Here is a 23,541-nt window from a genome sequence, read left to right on the forward strand (position 1 = left end):
AGCAGGACTGCCCCCCTATAGATAGGGACAGGAGAGGGACAGAGCAGGACTGCCACCCTATAGATAGGGACAGGATAGGGACAGGAGAGGGACGGAGAAGGATTGACCCCCTATAGATAGGGACAGGAGAGGGACGGAGCAGGACTGCCCCCCTATAGATAGGGACAGGAGAGGGACAGAGCAGGACTGCCCCCCTATAGATAGGGACAGGAGAGGGACGGAGCAGGACTGACCGCTATAGATAGGGACAGAAGAGGGACAGAGCAGGACTGACCCCTATATATAGGGACAGAAGAGGGACAGAGCAGGACTGACCCCTATAGATAGGGACAGGAGAGGGACGGAGCAGGACTGACCCTTATAGATAGAAAAAGAAGAGGAACAGAGCAGGACTGACCCCTATAGATAGGGACGGGAGAGGGACGGAGCAGGACTGACTCCCATATAGATAGGGACAGGAGAGGGACAGACTAGGACTGACCCCCTATAGATAGGGACAGAAGAGGGACAGAGCAGGACTGACCCCCTATAGATAGGGACAGGAGAGGGACAGAGCAGGACTGACTCCCATATAGATAGGGACAGAAGAGGGACAGAGCAGGACTGACCCCCTATAGATAGGGACAGGAGAGGGACAGAGCAGGACTGCCCCCCTATAGATAGAGACAGGAGAGGAACAGAGCAGGGCTGCCCCCTATAGATAGGGATAGGAGAGGAACAGAGCAGGACTGCCCCCCTATAGATAGGGACAGGAGAGGGACAGAGCAGGACTGCCCCCCTATAGATAGAGACAGAAGAGGGACAGAGCAGGACTGCCCCCTATAGATAGGGACAGGAGAGGGACAGAGCAGGACTGCCCCCCATAGATAGGGACAGAAGAGGGACAGAGCAGGACTGCCCCCTATAGATAGGGACAGGAGAGGGACAGAGCAGGACTGACCCCCTATAGATAGGGACAGAGCAGGACTGCCCCCTATAGATAGGGACAGAGCAGGACTGACCCCTATAGATAGGAACGGGAGAGGGACGGAGCAGGGCTGACCCCTATAGATAGGGACAGAAGAGGGACAGAGCAGGACTGACCCCCTATAGATAGGGACAGGAGAGGGACAGAGCAGGACTGCCTCCTATAGATAGGGACAGGAGAGGGACAGAGCAGGACTGACCCCCTATAGATAGGGACAGAGCAGGACTGCCCCCTATAGATAGGGACAGAGCAGGACTGCCTCCTATAGATAGGGACAGGAGAGGGACGGAGCAGGACTGACCCCCTATAGATAGGGACAGAGCAGGACTGACCCCTATAGATAGGGATGGGAGAGGGACAGATCAGGACTGCCCCCTATAGATAGGGACAGGAGAGGGACAGAGCAGGACTGCCCCCCTATAGATAGGGACAGGAGAGAGACGGAGCAGGACTGACCCCTATAGATAGGGACAGAAGAGGGACAGAGCAGGACTGCCCCCTATAGATAGGGACAGGAGAGGGACAGAGCAGGACTGACCCCCTATAGATAGGGACAGAGCAGGACTGCCCCCTATAGATAGGGACAGGAGAGGGGCAGAGCAGGACTGACCCCCTATAGATAGGGACAGAGCAGGACTGCCCCCTATAGATAGGGACAGGAGAGGGACAGAGCAGGACTGCCCCCCTATAGATAGGGACATGAGAGGGATGGAGCAGGACTGACCCCTATAGATAGGGACAGAAGAGGAACAGAGCAGGACTGACCCCCTATAGAAAGGGACAGAGCAGGACTGACCCCTATAGATATGAACGGGAGAGGGACGGAGCAGGACTGACCCCTATAGATAGGGACAGAAGAGGGACAGAGCAGGACTGACCCCCTATAGATAGGGACAGGAGAGGGACAGAGCAGGACTGCCTCCCATATAGATAGGGACAGGAGAGGGACAGAGCAGGACTGACCCCCTATAGATAGGGACAGGAGAGGGACAGAGCAGGACTGACTCCCATATAGATAGGGACAGGAGAGGGCCAGAGCAGGACTGACCCCCTATAGATAGGGACAGGAGAGGGACAGAGCAGGACTGCCTCCTATAGATAGGGACAGGAGAGGGACAGAGCAGGACTGCCCCTATAGATAGGGACAGAGCAGGACTGCCTCCTATAGATAGGGACAGGAGAGGGACGGAGCAGGACTGACCCCTATAGATAGGGACAGAGCAGGACTGACCCCTATAGATAGGGATGGGAGAGGGACAGAGCAGGACTGCCCCCCTATAGATAGGGACAGGAGAGGGACAGAGCAGGACTGCCCCCCTATAGATAGGGACAGGAGAGGGACGGAGCAGGACTGACCCCTATAGATAGGGACAGAAGAGGAACAGAGTAGGACTGACCCCCTATAGATAGGGACAGAGCAGGACTGACCCCTATAGATAGGGACGGGAGAGGAACAGAGCAGGACTGCCCCCCTATAGATAGGGACAGGAGAGGGACAGAGCAGGACTGCCCCCCTATAGATAGGGACAGGAGAGGGACGGAGCAGGACTGCCCCCCTATAGATAGGGACAGGAGAGGGACAGAGCAGGACTGACTCCCATAAATAGGAACAGGAGAGGGACGGAGCAGGACTGACCCCTATAGATAGGGACAGAGCAGGACTGACCCCTATAGATAGGGACGGGAGAGGGACAGAACAGGACTGCCCCCCCTATAGATAGGGACAGGAGAGGGACAGAGCAGGACTGCCCCCTATAGATAGGGACAGGAGAGAAACAGAGCAGGACTGCCCCCTTATAGATAGGGACAGGAGAGGGACAGAGCAGTACTGACCCCTATAGATAGGGACAGGAGAGGGACAGAGCAGGACTGACCCCCTATAGATAGGGACAGGAGAGGGACAGAGCAGGACTGACCCCCTATAGATAGGGACAGGAGAGGGACAGAGCAGTACTGACCCCTATAGATAGGGACAGGAGAGGGACAGAGCAGGACTGACCCCCTATAGATAGGGACAGGAGAGGGACAGAGCAGGACTGACCCCCTATAGATAGGGACAGGAGAGGGACAGAGCAGGACTGACCCCTGTAGATAGGGACAGGAGAGGGACAGAGCAGGACTGACCCCCTATAGATAGGGACAGGAGAGGGACAGAGCAGGACTGACCCCCTATAGATAGGAAGAAGTACTGGAGGAAAAAAGCTGCGTTTGCGCTCCCATGGAAGTAACCCAAGTCGTGGGTATTGATGCAAAATAATTTATTCTTACAGCATAAGAAATCAAAGAAAATAATAAATATAAAATAAGACGCGTTTCGGGAGTCACAGCTCCCTTTTTCAATTGCAGGTGGTTGCACAGCAGGTATTATTAGTAGTATTACCGCCATCATCAGTACCTTAAGTCACATGACCGCCATCATCCTCACTGAGTTGATCTGATTGTGATCTTTGTTCTTTGCGCAGGTTGTTTGGTGTGACGGGGAATTGCGCAGCATGCAGTAAACTGATCCCCGCCTTCGAGATGGTCATGAAGGCGAAAGACAATGTCTACCACCTGGACTGCTTCGCCTGTCAGCTGTGTAATCAGAGGTGGGTGAAGTCTGTGACAACATGGCCCCCCCCCCCCCCCCCCCCCGGAACAGATCACGTAAACGAGAATTATATTAATTAAAAGATAGAAGGAGGAGGAGGATACAAGAGGAGGATGAGGATAATACAAGAAACAGGAGGAGGATACAGGAGGAGGAGGAGGATAATACAAGAAACAGGAGGAGGATACAGGAGGAGGAGGAGGAGAATACAAGAAACAGGAGGAGGATACAGGAGGAGGAGGAGGAGAATACAAGAAACAGGAGGAGGATGATGATAAACAAGAAACAGGAAGAGGAGGAGGAGGATAAACAAGAAACAGGAGGAGGAGGAGGATAATACAAGAAACATGTGGAGGAGGAGGAGGATACAAGAGGAGGATGAGGATAATACAAGAAACAGGAGGAGGATACAGGAGGAGGAGGATAATACAAGAAACAGGAGGAGGATATAGGAGGAGAAGGAGGATAATACAAGAAACAGGAGGAGGATACAGGAGGAGGAGGAGGATAATACAAGAAACAGGAGGAGGATACAGGAGGAGGAGGAGGAAAATACAAGAAGCAGGAGGAGGAGGAGGATAATACAAGAAACAGGAGGAGGATACAGGAGGAGGAGGAGGATAATACAAGAAACAGGAGGAGGATACAGGAGGAGGAGGAGGATAATACCAGAAACAGGAGGAGGATACAGGAGGAGGAGGATAATACAAGAAACAGGAGGAGGATACAGGAGGAGGAGGATAATACAAGAAACAGGAGGATACAGGAGGAGGAGGAGGATAATACAAGAAACAGGAGGAGGAAACAGGAGGAGGATGAGGATAATACAAGAAACAGGAGGAGGATACAGGAGGAGGAGGAGGATAATACCAGAAACAGGAGGAGGATACAGGAGGAGGCGGATAATACAAAAAACAGGAGGAGGATACAGGAGGAGGATAATACAGGAAACAGGAGGAGGAGGATAATACAAGAAACAGGAGGAGGAGGATAATACAAGAAACAGGAGGAGGAGGATAATACAAGAAACAGGAGGAGGATACAGGAGGAGGAGGATAATACAAGAAACAGGAGGAGGATACAGGAGGAGGAGGAGGATACAAGAAAGAGCAGGAGGAGGAGGATAATACAAGAAACAGGAGGAGGAGGAGGAGAATACAAGAAACAGGAGGAGGATACAGGAGGAGGATAATACAAGAAACAGGAGGAGGATAATACAAGAAACAGGAGGAGGAGGAGGATAATACAAGAAACAGGAGGAGGATACAGGAGGAGGAGGAGGATAATACAAGAAACAGGAGGAGGAGGAGGATAATACAAGAAACAGGAGGAGGATACAGGAGGAGGAGGAGGAGGATAATACAAGAAACAGGAGGAGGATACAGGAGGAGGAGGATGATAATACAAGAAACAGGAGGAGGATACAGGAGGAGGAGGATAATACAAGAAACAGGAGGAGGATACAGGAGGAGGATGAGGATAATACAAGAAACAGGAGGAGGATACATGAGGAGGAGGAGGAGGATAATACAAGAAACAGGAGGAGGATAATACAAGAAACAGGAGGAGGATACAGGAGGAGGAGGATACAAGAAACAGGAGGAGGATAATACAAGAAACAGGAGGAGGAGGAGGATAATACAAGAAACAGGAGGAGGATACAGGAGGAGGAGGAGGAGGATAATACAAGAAACAGGAGGAGGATACAGGAGGAGGAGGAGGATAATACAAGAAAAAGGAGGAGGATACTGGAGGAGGAGGAGGATAATACAAGAAACAGGAGGAGGATACAGGAGGAGGAGGAGGATAATACAAGAAACAGGAGGAGGATACAGGACGGAGGAGGATAATACAAGAAACAGGAGGAGGATACAGGAGGAGGAGGATAATACAAGAAACAGGAGGAGGATACAGGAGGAGGATGAGGATAATACAAGAAACAGGAGGAGGATACATGAGGAGGAGGAGGAGGATAATACAAGAAACAGGAGGAGGATAATACAAGAAACAGGAGGAGGATACAGGAGGAGGAGGATACAAGAAACAGGAGGAGGATAATATAAGAAACAGCAGGAGGAGGAGGATACAGGAGGAGGATAATACAAGAAACAGGAGGAGGAGGAGGATAATACAAGAAACAGGAGGAGGATGATGATAAACAAGAAACAGGAAGAGGAGGAGGAGGATAAACAAGAAACAGGAGGAGGATAATACAAGAAACATGTGGAGGAGGAGGATAATACAAGAAACAGGAGGAGGATACAGGAGGAGGATAATACAAGAAACAGTAGGAGGATACAGGAGGAGGAGGAGGATAATACAAGAAACAGGAGGAGGATACAGGAGGAGGAGGAGGATAATACAAGAAACAGGAGGAGGATACAGGAGGAGGAGGAGGATAATACAAGTAACAGGAGGAGGAGGAGGATAATACAAGAAACAGGAGGAGGATACAGGAGGAGGAGGAGGATAATACAAGAAACAGGAGGAGGAGGATAATACAAGAAACAGGAGGAGGATACAGGAGGAGGAGGAGGAGGATAATACAAGAAACAGGAGGAGGATACAGGAGGAGGAGGATAATACAAGAAACAGGAGGAGGATACAGGAGGAGGAGGAGGATAATACAAGAAACAGGAGGAGGATACAGGAGGAGGAGGAGGATAATAAAAGAATCAGGAGGAGGATAATACAAGAAACAGGAGGAGGATACAGGAGGAGGAGGAGGATAATACAAGAAACAGGAGGAGGAGGATAATACGAGAAACAGTAGGAGGATAATACAAGAAACAGGAGGAGGAGGATGATAATAAGAGAAACAGGAGGATGATACAGAAGGGGGAGGATGATAATACAAGAAACAGGAGGAGGATACAGGAGGAGGAGGAGGATAATACAAGAAACAGGAGGAGGATACAGGAGGAGGAGGAGGAGGATAATACAGGAAACAGGAGGAGGATACAGGAGGAGGAGGATAATACAAGAAACAGGAGGAGGATACAGGAGGAGGAGGATAATACAAGAAACAGGAGGAGGAGGATAATACAAGAAACAGGAGGAGGATACAGGAGGAGGAGGACATATATGACAGGGAGATATAGACTGGAAGGGCCAGTAAGAGGGGAGGACATCACCACACTGACAGGTTTTATGCACATTCAGGGAGCAATGTAAAGTTAGTGTGCTGTATGCATTATATGTCTATTACCTTGTATCCGTTGTTATGCACATCCAGCGGGCAGCATTGAGTTGATTGGTGTATGCATTATATGTCTATTACCTTGTATAAGTTTTATGCACATCCAGGGGGCAGCATTGAGTTGGTTGCTGTATGCATTATATGTCTATTATCTTGTATAAGTTTTATGCACATCCAGGGGGCAGCATTGAGTTGGTTGCTGTATGCATTATATGTCTATTACCTTGTATCCGTTGTTATGTACATCCAGGGGGCAGCATTGAGTTGGTTGGTGTATGCATTATATGTCTATTACCTTGTATCCGTTGTTATGTACATCCAGGGGGCAGCATTGAGTTGGTTGATGTATGCATTATATGTCTATTACCTTTTATAAGTTTTATGCACATCCAGGGGGCAGCATTGAGTTGGTTGCTGTATGCATTATATGTCTATTACCTTGTATCCATTGTTATGTACATCCAGGGGGCAGCATTGAGTTGGTTGCTGTATGCATTATATGTCTATTACCTTGTATCCGTTGTTATGTACATCCAGGGGGCAGCATTGAGTTGGTCGCTGTATGCATTATATGTCTATTATCTTGTATAAGTTTTATGCACATCCAGGGGGCAGCATTGAGTTGGTTGCTGTATGCATTATATGTCTATTACCTTGTATCCGCTGTTATGTACATCCAGGGGGCAGCATTGAGTTGGTTGCTGTATGCATTATATGTCTATTACCTTGTATCCGTTGTTATGTACATGCAGGGGGCAGCATTGAGTTGGTTGGTGTGCTGTATGCATTATATGTCTATTACCTTGTATCAATCTTTATGCACAGCAAGGGGGCAGTATAGAGTTTGTGTGCTGTATGCATTATATGTATATTACCTTGTTTCAGTTTTATGTACATCCAAGGGCAGTATAGATTTGGTGTGCTGTATGCATTATACTCCTAATACCTTCTATCAGTTGTTATGTACATCTAGGTGGCAGTATAGAGTGTGTTGGTGTGCTGTATGCATTATACGTCTATTACCTTGTATCACTTTTTTGAGAATTCTCATTGCGCCACCCCCCCCCCCCCCCAGGTTTTATCTTGTATTAACTTGTATCGGTTATTAGGCACATCCAGGGGGCAGTATAGATTTGGTGTCCTGTATATATTATATATCCATTACCTTGTATCAGTTGTTATGTACATCCAGGGGCCAGCAATGAGTTGGTTGGTGTGCTGTATGCATTATACGTCTATTACCTTGTATCACTTTTTTTAGAACTCTCATTGGTCCTTTTTGTTTTTTCAGGTTTTGTGTGGGGGACAAGTTTTTTCTGAAGAACAATATGATTCTGTGCCAGACGGACTATGAGGAGGGTCTGATGAAGGAGGGCTACGTGGGGCAGGTGCGCTGAGAGGCCGGATGGTGTATATAGCGACTGGGACTTCTTGTAGGGGATGACCCCATAACCCTCCGGACCCCGTACAGACTACGGATCACAATTATCATTTCCGGAGCCCCTCCCCCTTTCCTTTTGCTTGCGCCGGTTTGGTGGCTTTTGCTCGGCATGAGACTGTACATAATGTATTGTACGACACAAAGGGAATACAGTTTTATTGTGTTACCATTTGTGTTGCTGTCGCTTCCTTTGTAATTGTTGCATTTAGTACAATCAGTGTTTACATGATGGATATTTCTGCTTTCTGTATCCGGCGGCCATTTTACACGAGCTGGAACTTTCTATAGTGAAGAATTAAAGAGCAGAACCTGTTGATATATAAATAAGGAGCGGACTCACTATGTCTTTCTATAGGATGGGGGTGGGTCACTGGGGTCTACGGCTGTGCACAGGGGGAGGTGGGGGGACACTAATAAGATTTGTAAAAATATAGAAAATCAGGAAAAAATAATCGTCTCCGCTCTATGGATCATACAGATGGAGCAGTGTGGGCAGAGAAGGGTTTATATGTGGTATAGTGGTGATGTGGTATAGTGATGTGGTATAGTGGTGATGTGGTAAAGTGTGATGCGGTATGGTGGCGATGCGGTATGGTGGCGATGCGGTATGGTGGCGATGCGGTATGGTGGCGATGCGGTATGGTGGCGATGCGGTATAGTGGTGATGTGGTATAGTGATCAGGAGTAGTGATGAATAGTGATCAGGAGTAGTGATGAATAGTGATCAGGAGTAGTGATGAATAGTGATCAGGAGTAGTGATGAATAGTGATCAGGAGTAGTGATGAATAGTGATCAGGAGTAGTGATGAATAGTGATCAGGAATAGTGATCAGGTGTAGTGATGAATAGTGATCAGGAGTAGTGATGAATAATGATCAGGAGTAGTGATGTATAGTGATCAGGAGTAGTGATGAATAGTGATCAGGAGTAGTGATGAATAGTGATCAGGAGTAGTGATGAATAGTGATCAGGTGTAGTGATGAATAGTGATCAGGAGTAGTGATCAGGAGTAGTGATGAATAGTGATCAGGAGTAGTGATGAATAATGATCAGGAGTAGTGATGTATAGTGATCAGGAGTAGTGATGAATAGTGATCAGGAGTAGTGATGAATAGTGATCAGGAGTAGTGATGAATAATGATCAGGAGTAGTGATGTATAATGATCAGGAATAGTGATCAGGAGTAGTGATGAACAGTGATCAGGAGTAGTGATGAATAGTGATCAGGAGTAGTGATGAATAGTGATCAGGAGTAGTGATGAATAATGATCAGGAGTAGTGATGTATAGTGATCAGGAGTAGTGATGAATAGTGATCAGGAGTAGTGATGAATAGTGATCAAGAGTAGTGATCAAGAGTAGTGATGTATAGTGATCAGGAATAGTGATCAGGAGTAGTGATGAATAGTGATCAGGAGTAGTGATGAATAGTGATCAGGAATAGTGATCAGGAGTAGTGATGAATAGTGATCAGGAGTAGTGATGAATAGTGATCAGGAGTAGTGATGAATATGGATCAGGAGTAGTGATGAATAGTGATCAGGAATAGTGATGAATAGTGATCAGGAGTAGTGATGAATAGTGATCAGGAGTAGTGATGAACAGTGATCAGGAGTAGTGATGAATAGTGATCAGGAGTAGTGATGAATAGTGATCAGGAGTAGTGATGAATAGTGATCAGGAGTAGTGATGAATAGTGATCAGGAGTAGTGATGAATAGTGATCAGGAATAGTGATGAATAGTGATCAGGAATAGTGATGAATAGTGATCAGGAGTAGTGATGAATAGTGATCAGGAGTAGTGATGAATAGTGATCAGGAGTAGTGATGAATAGTGATCAGGAGTAGTGATGAACAGTGATCAGGAGTAGTGATGAATAGTGATCAGGAGTAGTGATGAACAGTGATCAGGAGTAGTGATGAATAGTGATCAGGAATAGTGATGAATAGTGATCAGGAGTAGTGATGAATAATGATCAGGAGTAGTGATGAATAGTGATCAGGAGTAGTGATGAATAGTGATCAGGAGTAGTGATGAATAGTGATCAGGAGTAGTGATGAATAGTGATCAGGAGTAGTGATCAGGAGTAGTGATGAATAGTGATCAGGAGTAGTGATGAATAATGATCAGGAGTAGTGATGAATAATGATCAGGAGTAGTGATGAATAGTGATCAGGAGTAGTGATGAATAGTGATCAGGAATAGTGATCAGGAGTAGTGATGAATAGTGATCAGGAGTAGTGATGAATAGTGATCAGGAGTAGTGATGAATAGTGATCAGGAGTAGTGATGAACAGTGATCAGGAGTAGTGATGAATAGTGATCAGGAGTAGTGATGAATAGTGATCAGGAATAGTGATCAGGTGTAGTGATGAATAGTGATCAGGAGTAGTGATGAATAGTGATCAGGAGTAGTGATGAATAGTGATCAGGTGTAGTGATGAATAGTGATCAGGAGTAGTGATCAGGAGTAGTGATGAATAGTGATCAGGAGTAGTGATGAATAATGATCAGGAGTAGTGATGAATAATGATCAGGAGTAGTGATGAATAGTGATCAGGAGTAGTGATGAATAGTGATCAGGAGTAGTGATGAATAGTGATCAGGAATAGTGATCAGGTGTAGTGATGAATAGTGATCAGGAGTAGTGATGAATAGTGATCAGGAGTAGTGATGAATAGTGATCAGGTGTAGTGATGAATAGTGATCAGGAGTAGTGATCAGGAGTAGTGATGAATAGTGATCAGGAGTAGTGATGAATAATGATCAGGAGTAGTGATGAATAATGATCAGGAGTAGTGATGAATAGTGATCAGGAGTAGTGATGAATAGTGATCAGGAATAGTGATCAGGAGTAGTGATGAATAGTGATCAGGAGTAGTGATGAATAGTGATCAGGAGTAGTGATGAATATGGATCAGGAGTAGTGATGAATAGTGGTCAGGAGTAGTGATGAATAGTGATCAGGAGTAGTGATGAACAGTGATCAGGAGTAGTGATGAATAGTGATCAGGAGTAGTGATGAATAGTGATCAGGAGTAGTGATGAATAATGATCAGGAGTAGTGATGTATAGTGATCAGGAATAGTGATCAGGAGTAGTGATGAATAGTGATCAGGAGTAGTGATGAATAGTGATCAGGAATAGTGATCAGGAGTAGTGATGAATAGTGATCAGGAGTAGTGATGAATAGTGATCAGGAGTAGTGATGAATATGGATCAGGAGTAGTGATGAATAGTGGTCAGGAGTAGTGATGAATAGTGATCAGGAATAGTGATGAATAGTGATCAGGAATAGTGATCAGGTGTAGTGATGAATAGTGATCAGGAGTAGTGATGAATAGTGAACAGGAATAGTGATGAATTGTGATCAGGTTTAGTGATGAATAGTGATCAGGAGTAGTGATGAATAGTGATCAGGAGTAGTGATGAATAGTGATCAGGAGTAGTGATGAATAGTGATCAGGAGTAGTGATGAATAGTGATCAGGAGTAGTGATGAATAGTGATCAACTGTAGTGATGAATAGTGATCAGGAATAGTGATGAATAGTGATCAGGTGTAGTGATGAATAGTGATCAGGAGTAGTGATGAATAGTGATCAGGAGTAGTGATGAATAGTGATCAGGAGTAGTGATGAATAGTGATCAGGAATAGTGATGAATAGTGATCAGGAGTAGTGATGAATAGTGATCAGGAGTAGTGATGAATAGTGATCAACTGTAGTGATGAATAGTGATCAGGAATAGTGATGAATAGTGATCAGGAGTAGTGATGAATAGTGATCAGGAGTAGTGATGAATAGTGAACAGGAATAGTGATGAATTGTGATCAGGTTTAGTGATGAATAGTGATCAGGAGTAGTGATGAATAGTGATCAGGAGTAGTGATGAATAGTGATCAGGAATAGTGATGAATAGTGATCAGGAGTAGTGATGAATAGTGATCAGGAGTAGTGATGAATAGTGATCAACTGTAGTGATGAATAGTGATCAGGAATAGTGATGAATAGTGATCAGGAGTAGTGATGAATAGTGATCAGGAGTAGTGATGAATAGTGATCAACTGTAGTGATGAATAGTGATCAGGAATAGTGATGAATAGTGATCAGGAGTAGTGATGAATAGTGATCAGGAGTAGTGATGAATAGTGATCAGGAGTAGTGATGAATAGTGATCAGGAATAGTGATGAATAGTGATCAGGAGTAGTGATGAATAGTGATCAGGAGTAGTGATGAATAGTGATCAGGAGTAGTGATGAATAGTGATCAACTGTAGTGATGAATAGTGATCAGGAGTAGTGATGAATAGTGATCAGGTGTAGTGATGAATAGTGATCAGGTGTAGTGATGAATAGTGATCAGGAATAGTGATGAATAGTGATCAGGAATAGTGATGAATAGTGATCAGGAGTAGTGATGAATAGTGATCAGGAGTAGTGATGAATAGTGATCAGGAGTAGTGATGAATAGTGATCAACTGTAGTGATGAATAGTGATCAGGTGTAGTGATGAATAGTGATCAGGTGTAGTGATGAATAGTGATCAGGAGTAGTGATGAATAGTGATGAGGAGTAGTGATGAATAGTGATCAGGAGTAGTGATGAATAGTGATCAGGAGTAGTGATGAATAATGATCAGGAGAAGTGATGAATAGTGATCAGGAGTAGTGATGAATAGTGATCAGGAGTAGTGATGAATAGTGATCAACTGTAGTGATGAATAGTGATCAGGAATAGTGATGAATAGTGATCAGGTGTAGTGATGAATAGTGATCAGGAGTAGTGATGAATAGTGATCAGGAGTAGTGATGAATAGTGATCAGGAGTAGTGATGAATAGTGAACAGGAATAGTGATGAATTGTGATCAGGTTTAGTGATGAATAGTGATCAGGTTTAGTGATGAATAGTGATCAGGAATAGTGATGAATAGTGATCAGGAATAGTGATGAATAGTGATCAGGAGTAGTGATGAATAGTGATCAGGAGTAGTGATGAATAGTGATCAGGAGTAGTGATGAATAGTGATCAACTGTAGTGATGAATAGTGATCAGGAATAGTGATGAATAGTGATCAGGTGTAGTGATGAATAGTGATCAGGAGTAGTGATGAATAGTGATCAGGAGTAGTGATGAATAGTGATCAGGAGTAGTGATGAATAGTGATCAGGAATAGTGATCAGGTGTAGTGATGAATAGTGATCAGGAGTAGTGATGAATAGTGATGAGGAGTAGTGATGAATAGTGATCAGGAGTAGTGATGAATAGTGATCAGGAGTAGTGATGAATAATGATCAGGAGAAGTGATGAATAGTGATCAGGAGTAGTGATCAGGAGTAGTGATGAATAGTGATCAGGAATAGTGATCAGGAGTAGTTATGAATAGTGATGAATAGTGATCAGGAGTAGAGATGAAAAGTGATCAGGAGTAGTGATGAATAGTGATCAGGTGTAGTGATGAATAGTGATCAGGAATAGTGATGAATAGTGATCAGGAGTGGTGATGAATAGTGATCAGGAGTAGTGATGAATAGGGATCAGGTGTAGTGATGAATAGTGATCAGGAATAGTGATGAATAGTGATCAGGAGTAGTGATGAATAGTGATCAGGTGTAGTGATGAATAGTGATCAGGAATAGTGATGAATAGTGATCAGGTGTAGTGATGAATAGTGATCAGGAGTAGTGATGAATAGTGATCAGGAATAGTGATGAACAGTGATCAGGAGTAGTGATGAATAGTGATCAGGTGTAGTGATGAATAGTGATCAGGAATAGTGATCAGGAGTAGAGATGAATAGTGATCAGGAGTAGTGATCAGGAGTAGTGATGAATAGTAATCAGGTGTAGTGATGAATAGTGATCAGGAGTGGTGATGAATAGTGATCAGGAGTAGTGATGAATAGTGATCAGGAATAGTGATGAATAGTGATCAGGAGTAGTGATTAATAGTGATCAGGAGTAGTGATGAATATGGATCAGGAGTAGTGATGAATAGTGATCAGGAATAGTGATGAATAGTGATCAGGAGTAGTGATGAATAGTGATCAGGTTTAGTGATGAATAGTGATCAGGAGTAGTGATGAATAGTGATCAGGAGTAGTGATGAATAGTGATCAGGAGTAGTGATGAATAGTGATCAGGAGTAGTGATGAATATGGATCAGGAGTAGTGATGAATAGTGATCAGGAATAGTGATGAATAGTGATCAGGAATAGTGATGAATAGTGATCAGGAGTAGTGATGAATAGTGATCAGGAATAGTGATGAACAGTGATCAGGAGTAGTGATGAATAGTGATCAGGTGTAGTGATGAATAGTGATCAGGAATAGTGATGAATAGTGATCAGGAGTAGTGATCAGGAGTAGTGATGAATAGTGATCAGGAGTAGTGATGAATAGTGATCAGGAGTAGTGATGAATAGTGATCAGGTGTAGTGATGAATAGTGATCAGGAGTAGTGAATAGTGATCAGGAATAGTGATGAGTAGTGATCAGGAGTAGTGATGAATAGTGATCAGGAGTAGTGATGAATAGTGATCAGGTGTAGTGATGAATAGTGATCAGGAGTAGTGATGAATAGTGATCAGGAGTAGTGATGAATAGTGATCAGGAATAGTGATGAATAGTGATCAGGAGTAGTGAATAGTGATCAGGAATAGTGATGAATAGTGATCAGGAGTAGTGATGAATAGTGATCAGGAGTAGTGATGAATAGTGATCAGGAGTAGTGAATAGTGATCAGGAATAGTGATGAATAGTGATCAGGAATAGTGATGAATAGTGATCAGGAGTAGTGATGAATAGTGATCAGGAGTAGTGATGAATAGTGATCAGGTGTAGTGATGAATAGTGATCAGGAGTAGTGATGAATAGTGATCAGGAATAGTGATGAATAGTGATCAGGTGTAGTGATGAATAGTGATCAGGAGTAGTGATGAATAGTGATCAGGTGTAGTGATGAATAGTGATCAGGAGTAGTGATGAATAGTGATCAGGAGTAGCGATGAATAGTGATCAGGAGTAGTGATGAATAGTGATCAGGAGTAGTGATGAATAGTGATCAGGAGTAGTGAATAGTGATCAGGAATAGTGATGAATAGTGATCAGGAGTAGTGATGAATAGTGATCAGGAGTAGTGATGAATAGTGATCAGGAGTAGTGATGAATAGTGATCAGGAGTAGTGAATAGTGATCAGGAATAGTGATGAATAGTGATCAGGAATAGTGATGAATAGTGATCAGGAGTAGTGATGAATAGTGATCAGGTGTAGTGATGAATAGTGATCAGGAGTAGTGATGAATAGTGATCAGGAATAGTGATGAATAGTGATCAGGTGTAGTGATGAATAGTGATCAGGAGTAGTGATGAATAGTGATCAGGTGTAGTGATGAATAGTGATCAGGAGTAGTGATGAATAGTGATCAGGAGTAGCGATGAATAGTGATCAGGAGTAGTGATGAATAGTGATCAGGAGTAGTGATGAATAGTGATCAGGAGTAATGATGAGGTTGGTGATCACATGACCCATCAGGTAAGTGGTTTCTGTTCCTTCGGTGATTGTGAATGATATCAGGTGTCCGCTCCCTCCATTCACCAGTAGGTGCAGATCCTCCATGATCGTGTTCCCCTCACTGATCATCTCCGGACTCCTCAGAGAAATCATTTATCAAGGTCTAGAAGAAGATGGAGGCAGAACACGAGGGTCACAGACTGAAGGTTCATATAGACACCACTATATCACTAATCCCTATACCGCCCTATAGACACCACTATATCACTAATCACTATACCGCCCTATAGACACCACTATATCACTAATCCCTATACCGCCCTATAGACACCACTATATCACTAATCCCTATACCGCCCTATAGACACCACTATATCACTAATCCCTATACCGCCCTATAGACACCACTATATCACTAATCACTATACCGCCCTATAGACACCACTATATCACTAATCCCTATACCGCCCTATAGACACCACTATATCACTAATCCCTATACCGCCCTATAGACACCACTATATCACTAATCCCTATATCGCCCTATAGACACCACTATATCACTAATCCCTATACCGCCCTATAGACACCACTATATCACTAATCCCTATACCGCCCTATAGACACAACTATATCCGCCCTATAGACACCAATATATCACTAATCCCTATACCGCCCTATAGACACCACTATATCACTAATCACTATACCGCCCTATAGACACCACTATATCACTAATCCCTATACCGCCCTATAGACACCACTATATCACTAATCACTATACCGCCCTATAGACACAACTATATCCGCCCTATAGACACCACTATATCACTAATCCCTATACCGCCCTATAGACACCACTATATCACTAATCCCTATACCGCCCTATAGACACAACTATATCCGCCCTATAGACACCACTATATCACTAATCCCTATACCGCCCTATAGACACCACTATATCACTAATCACTATACCGCCCTATAGACACCACTATATCACTAATCACTATACCGCCCTATAGACACCACTATATCACTAATCACTATACCGCCCTATAGACACCACTATATCACTAATCCATATACCGCCCTATAGACACCACTATATCACTAATCACTATACCGCCCTATAGACACCACTATATCACTAATCCCTATACCGCCCTATAGACACCACTATATCACTAATCCCTATACCGCCCTATAGACACCACTATATCACTAATCACTATACCGCCCTATAGACACCACTATATCACTAATCACTATACCGCCCTATAGACACCACTATATCACTAATCACTATACCGCCCTATAGACACCACTATATCACTAATCCCTATACCGCCCTATAGACACCAATATATCACTAATCCCTATACCGCCCTATAGACACCACTATATCACTAATCACTATACCGCCCTATAGACACCACTATATCACTAATCCCTATACCGCCCTATAGACACCACTATATCACTAATCACTATACCGCCCTATAGACACCACTATATCACTAATCCCTATACCGCCCTATAGACACCACTATATCACTAATCCCTATACCGCCCTATAGACACCACTATATCACTAATCCCTATACCGCCCTATAGACACCACTATATCACTAATCCCTATACCGCCCTATAGACACCACTATATCACTAATCACTATACCGCCCTATAGACACCACTATATCACTAATCCCTATACCGCCCTATAGACACAACTATATCCGCCCTATAGACACCACTATATCACTAATCACTATACCGCCCTATAGACACAACTATATCCGCCCTATAGACACCACTATATCACTAATCACTATACCGCCCTATAGACACCACTATATCCGCCCTAAAGACACCACTATATCACTAATCACTATACCGCCCTATAGACACCAGTATATCAATAATCACTATACCGCCGTATAGACACCAATATATCACGTATCACTATACCACCCTAAAGACACCACTATATCACGCATCACTATACCGCCCTATAGATGCCACTATATCCGCCCTATAGACACCACTATATCACTAATCACTATACCGCCCTATAGACACCACTATATCACTAATCACAATACCGCCGTATAGAAAACTATATCACTAATTACTATACCGTCCAATAGACACAACTATATCACTAATCACTATACCGCCTTATAGACACCACTATGTCACTAATCACTATACCGCCCTATAGACACCACTATATCACTAATCACAATACCGCCGTATAGAAAACTATATCACAAATTACTATACCGTCCAATAGACACAACTATGTCACTAATCACTATACCGCCTTATAGACACCACTATGTCACTAATCACTATACCGCCCTATAGACACAACTATACTTCTTTGTCCTCCTCCTCCAGACTCCTGTCGGTCATCGATTCCCCTTATATTGCTACACTACACTGCACTATACTAAACCTACACTATACTACACCTACACTATACTACACCTACACTATACTACACCTACACTATACTACACTGCGCTATACTACACTGCGCTATACTACACTGCGCTATACTACACTGCACTATACTACACCTACACTATACTACACCTACATTATACTACACCTACACTATACTACACCTACACTATACTACACCTACACTATACTACACCTACACTATACTACACCTACACTATACTACACCTACACTATACTACACCTACACTATACTACACTGCGCTATACTACACTGCGCTATACTACACTGCGCTATACTACACTGCACTATACTACACCTACACTATACTACACCTACATTATACTACACCTACACTATACTACACTGCGCTATACTACACTGCACTATACTAAACCTACACTATACTAAACCTACACTATACTACACCTACACTATACTACACCTACACTATACTACACTGCGCTATACTACACTGTGCTATACTACACTGCGCTATACTACACTGCGCTATACTACACTGCGCTATACTACACTGCACTATACTGCACCTACACTATACTACACCTACACTATACTACACCTACACTATACTACACCTACACTATACTACACTGCACTATACTACACTGCACTATACTACACTGCACTATACTACACTGCACTATACTACACCTACACTATACTACACCTACACTATACTATACTGCACTATACTACACTACATTATACTACACCTACGCTATACTACACCTACGCTATACTACACCTACACTATACTACACCTACACTATACTACACCTACACTATACTACACCTACACTATACTACACCTACACTATACTACACCTACACTATACTACACCTACACTATACTACACCTACACTATACTACACCTACACTATACTACACCTACGCTATACTACACCTACACTATACTACACCTACACTATACTACACCTACACTATACTACACCTACACTATACTACACTATACTACACCTACACTATACTACACCTACACTATACTACACCTACACTATACTACACTGCACTATACTACACTGCACTATACTACACCTACACTATACTACACCTACACTATACTACACCTACACTATACTACACTGCGCTATACTACACTGCGCTATACTACACTGCGCTATACTACACTGCACTATACTACACTGCACTATACTACACCTACACTATACTACACCTACACTATACTACACCTACACTATACAAAACCTACACTATACTACACTGCACTATTCTACACTGCCCTATACTACACCTACACTATACTACACCTACACTATACTACACTGCACTATACTACACCTACACTATACTAAACCTACACTATACTACACTGCACTATTCTACACCTACACTATACTACACCTACACTATACTACACCTACACTATACTACACTGCACTATACTACACCTACACTATACTACACCTACACTATACTACACCTACACTATACTACACTGCGCTATACTACACTGCGCTATACTACACTGCGCTATACTACACTGCACTATACTACACCTACACTATACTACACCTACATTATACTACACCTACACTATACTACACCTACACTATACTACACCTACACTATACTACACCTACACTATACTACACCTACACTATACTACACCTACACTATACTACACTGCGCTATACTACACTGCGCTATACTACACTGCGCTATACTACACTGCACTATACTACACCTACACTATACTACACCTACATTATACTACACCTACACTATACTACACTGCGCTATACTACACTGCACTATACTAAACCTACACTATACTAAACCTACACTATACTACACCTACACTATACTACACCTACACTATACTACACTGCGCTATACTACACTGTGCTATACTACACTGCGCTATACTACACTGCGCTATACTACACTGCGCTATACTACACTGCACTATACTGCACCTACACTATACTACACCTACACTATACTACACCTACACTATACTACACCTACACTATACTACACTGCACTATACTACACTGCACTATACTACACTGCACTATACTACACTGCACTATACTACACCTACACTATACTACACCTACACTATACTATACTGCACTATACTACACTACATTATACTACACCTACGCTATACTACACCTACGCTATACTACACCTACACTATACTACACCTACACTATACTACACCTACACTATACTACACCTACACTATACTACACCTACACTATACTACACCTACACTATACTACACCTACACTATACTACACCTACACTATACTACACCTACACTATACTACACCTACGCTATACTACACCTACACTATACTACACCTACACTATACTACACCTACACTATACTACACCTACACTATACTACACTATACTACACCTACACTATACTACACCTACACTATACTACACCTACACTATACTACACTGCACTATACTACACTGCACTATACTACACCTACACTATACTACACCTACACTATACTACACCTACACTATACTACACTGCGCTATACTACACTGCGCTATACTACACTGCGCTATACTACACTGCACTATACTACACTGCACTATACTACACCTACACTATACTACACCTACACTATACTACACCTACACTATACAAAACCTACACTATACTACACTGCACTATTCTACACTGCCCTATACTACACCTACACTATACTACACCTACACTATACTACACTGCACTATACTACACCTACACTATACTAAACCTACACTATACTACACTGCACTATTCTACACCTACACTATACTACACCTACACTATACTACACCTACACTATACTACACTGCACTATACTACACCTACACTATACTACACCTACACTATACTACACCTACACTATACTACACTGCGCTATACTACACTGCGCTATACTACACTGCGCTATACTACACTGCACTATACTACACCTACACTATACTACACCTACATTATACTACACCTACACTATACTACACCTACACTATACTACACCTACACTATACTACACCTACACTATACTACACCTACACTATACTACACCTACACTATACTACACTACACTGCGCTATACTACACTGCGCTATACTACACTGCGCTATACTACACTGCACTATACTACACCTACACTATACTACACCTACATTATACTACACCTACACTATACTACACTGCGCTATACTACACTGCACTATACTAACCTACACTATACTAAACCTACACTATACTACACCTACACTATACTACACCTACACTATACTACACTGCGCTATACTACACTGTGCTATACTACACTGCGCTATACTACACTGCGCTATACTACACTGCGCTATACTACACTGCACTATACTGCACCTACACTATACTACACCTACACTATACTACACCTACACTATACTACACCTACACTATACTACACTGCACTATACTACACTGCACTATACTACACTGCACTATACTACACTGCACTATACTACACCTACACTATACTACACCTACACTATACTATACTGCACTATACTACACTACATTATACTACACCTACGCTATAACTACACCTACGCTATACTACACCTACACTATACTACACCTACACTATACTACACCTACACTATACTACACCTACACTATACTACACCTACACTATACTACACCTACACTATACTACACCTACACTATACTACACCTACACTATACTACACCTACGCTATACTACACCTACACTATACTACACCTACACTATACTACACCTACACTATACTACACCTACACTATACTACACTATACTACACCTACACTATACTACACCTACACTATACTACACCTACACTATACTACACTGCACTATACTACACTGCACTATACTACACCTACACTATACTACACATACACTATACTACACCTACACTATACTACACTGCGCTATACTACACTGCGCTATACTACACTGCGCTATACTACACTGCACTATACTACACTGCACTATACTACACCTACACTATACTACACCTACACTATACTACACCTACACTATACAAAACCTACACTATACTACACTGCACTATTCTACACTGCACCTATACTACACCTACACTATACTACACCTACACTATACTACACTGCACTATACTACACCTACACTATACTAAACCTACACTATACTACACTGCACTATTCTACACCTACACTATACTACACCTACACTATACTACACCTACACTATACTACACTGCACTATACTACACCTACACTATACTACACCTACACTATACTACACCTACACTATACTACACTGCACTATTCTACACCTACACTATACTACACCTACACTATACTACACCTGCACTATACTAACACCTGCACTATACTACACCTACACTATACTACACCTACAACTATACTACACCTACACTATACTACACCTACACTATACTACACCTACACTATACTACACCTACACTATACTACACCTGCACTATACTACACCTACACTATACTACACCTACACTATACTACACCTACACTATACTACACCTACACTATACTACACTTACACTATACTACACCTACACTATACTACACTATACTACACCTACACTATACTACACCTACACTATACTACACCTACACTATACTACACCTACACTATACTACACCTACACTATACTACACCTACACTATACTACACCTACACTATACTACACCTACACTATACTTACACCTACACTATACTACACCTACACTATACTACACCTACACTATACTACAACCTACACTATACTATACTGCACTATACTACACTACATTATACTACACCTACACTATACTACACCTACGCTATACTACACCTACGCTATACTACACCTACACTATACTACACCACACTATACTACACCCTACACTATACTACACCTACACTATACTACACCTACACTATACTACACCTACACTATACTACACCTACACTATACTATACTGCACTATACTACACTACATTATACTACACCTACACTATACTACACCTACACTATACTACACCTACACTATACTACACCTACGCTATACTACACCTACACTATACTACACCTACGCTATACTACACCTACGCTATACTACACTGCACTATACTACACCTACACTAAACTACACTGCGCTATACTACACTGCGCTATACTACACTGCGCTATACTACACCTACACTATACTACACCTACACTTATACTACACCTACACTATACTACACCTACACTATACTACACCTACACTGCACTATACTACACTGCGCTATACTACACTGC

The 23,541-nt window shown here is 42.8% G+C and overlaps 1 protein-coding gene across 1 annotated transcript; it reads left to right on the top strand.

The window, feature by feature from the left end:
- Nucleotides 1-3,429: 3,429 nt before the first annotated feature.
- Nucleotides 3,430-8,524, top strand: LMO3 (LIM domain only 3; the record flags this gene model as incomplete). Its single annotated transcript, XM_056553485.1, is given in 2 exon segments — nt 3,430-3,555; nt 8,048-8,524. Coding segments are annotated over 2 exon segments (232 nt in total), but the record flags the coding sequence as incomplete, so codon positions are not given.
- Between the last annotated feature and the right edge of the window lie 15,017 nt (nt 8,525-23,541).

Source organism: Hyla sarda, unplaced genomic scaffold, assembly GCF_029499605.1.
Source record: "Hyla sarda isolate aHylSar1 unplaced genomic scaffold, aHylSar1.hap1 scaffold_3122, whole genome shotgun sequence".
NCBI classification, from domain to species: Eukaryota; Metazoa; Chordata; class Amphibia; order Anura; family Hylidae; genus Hyla; species Hyla sarda.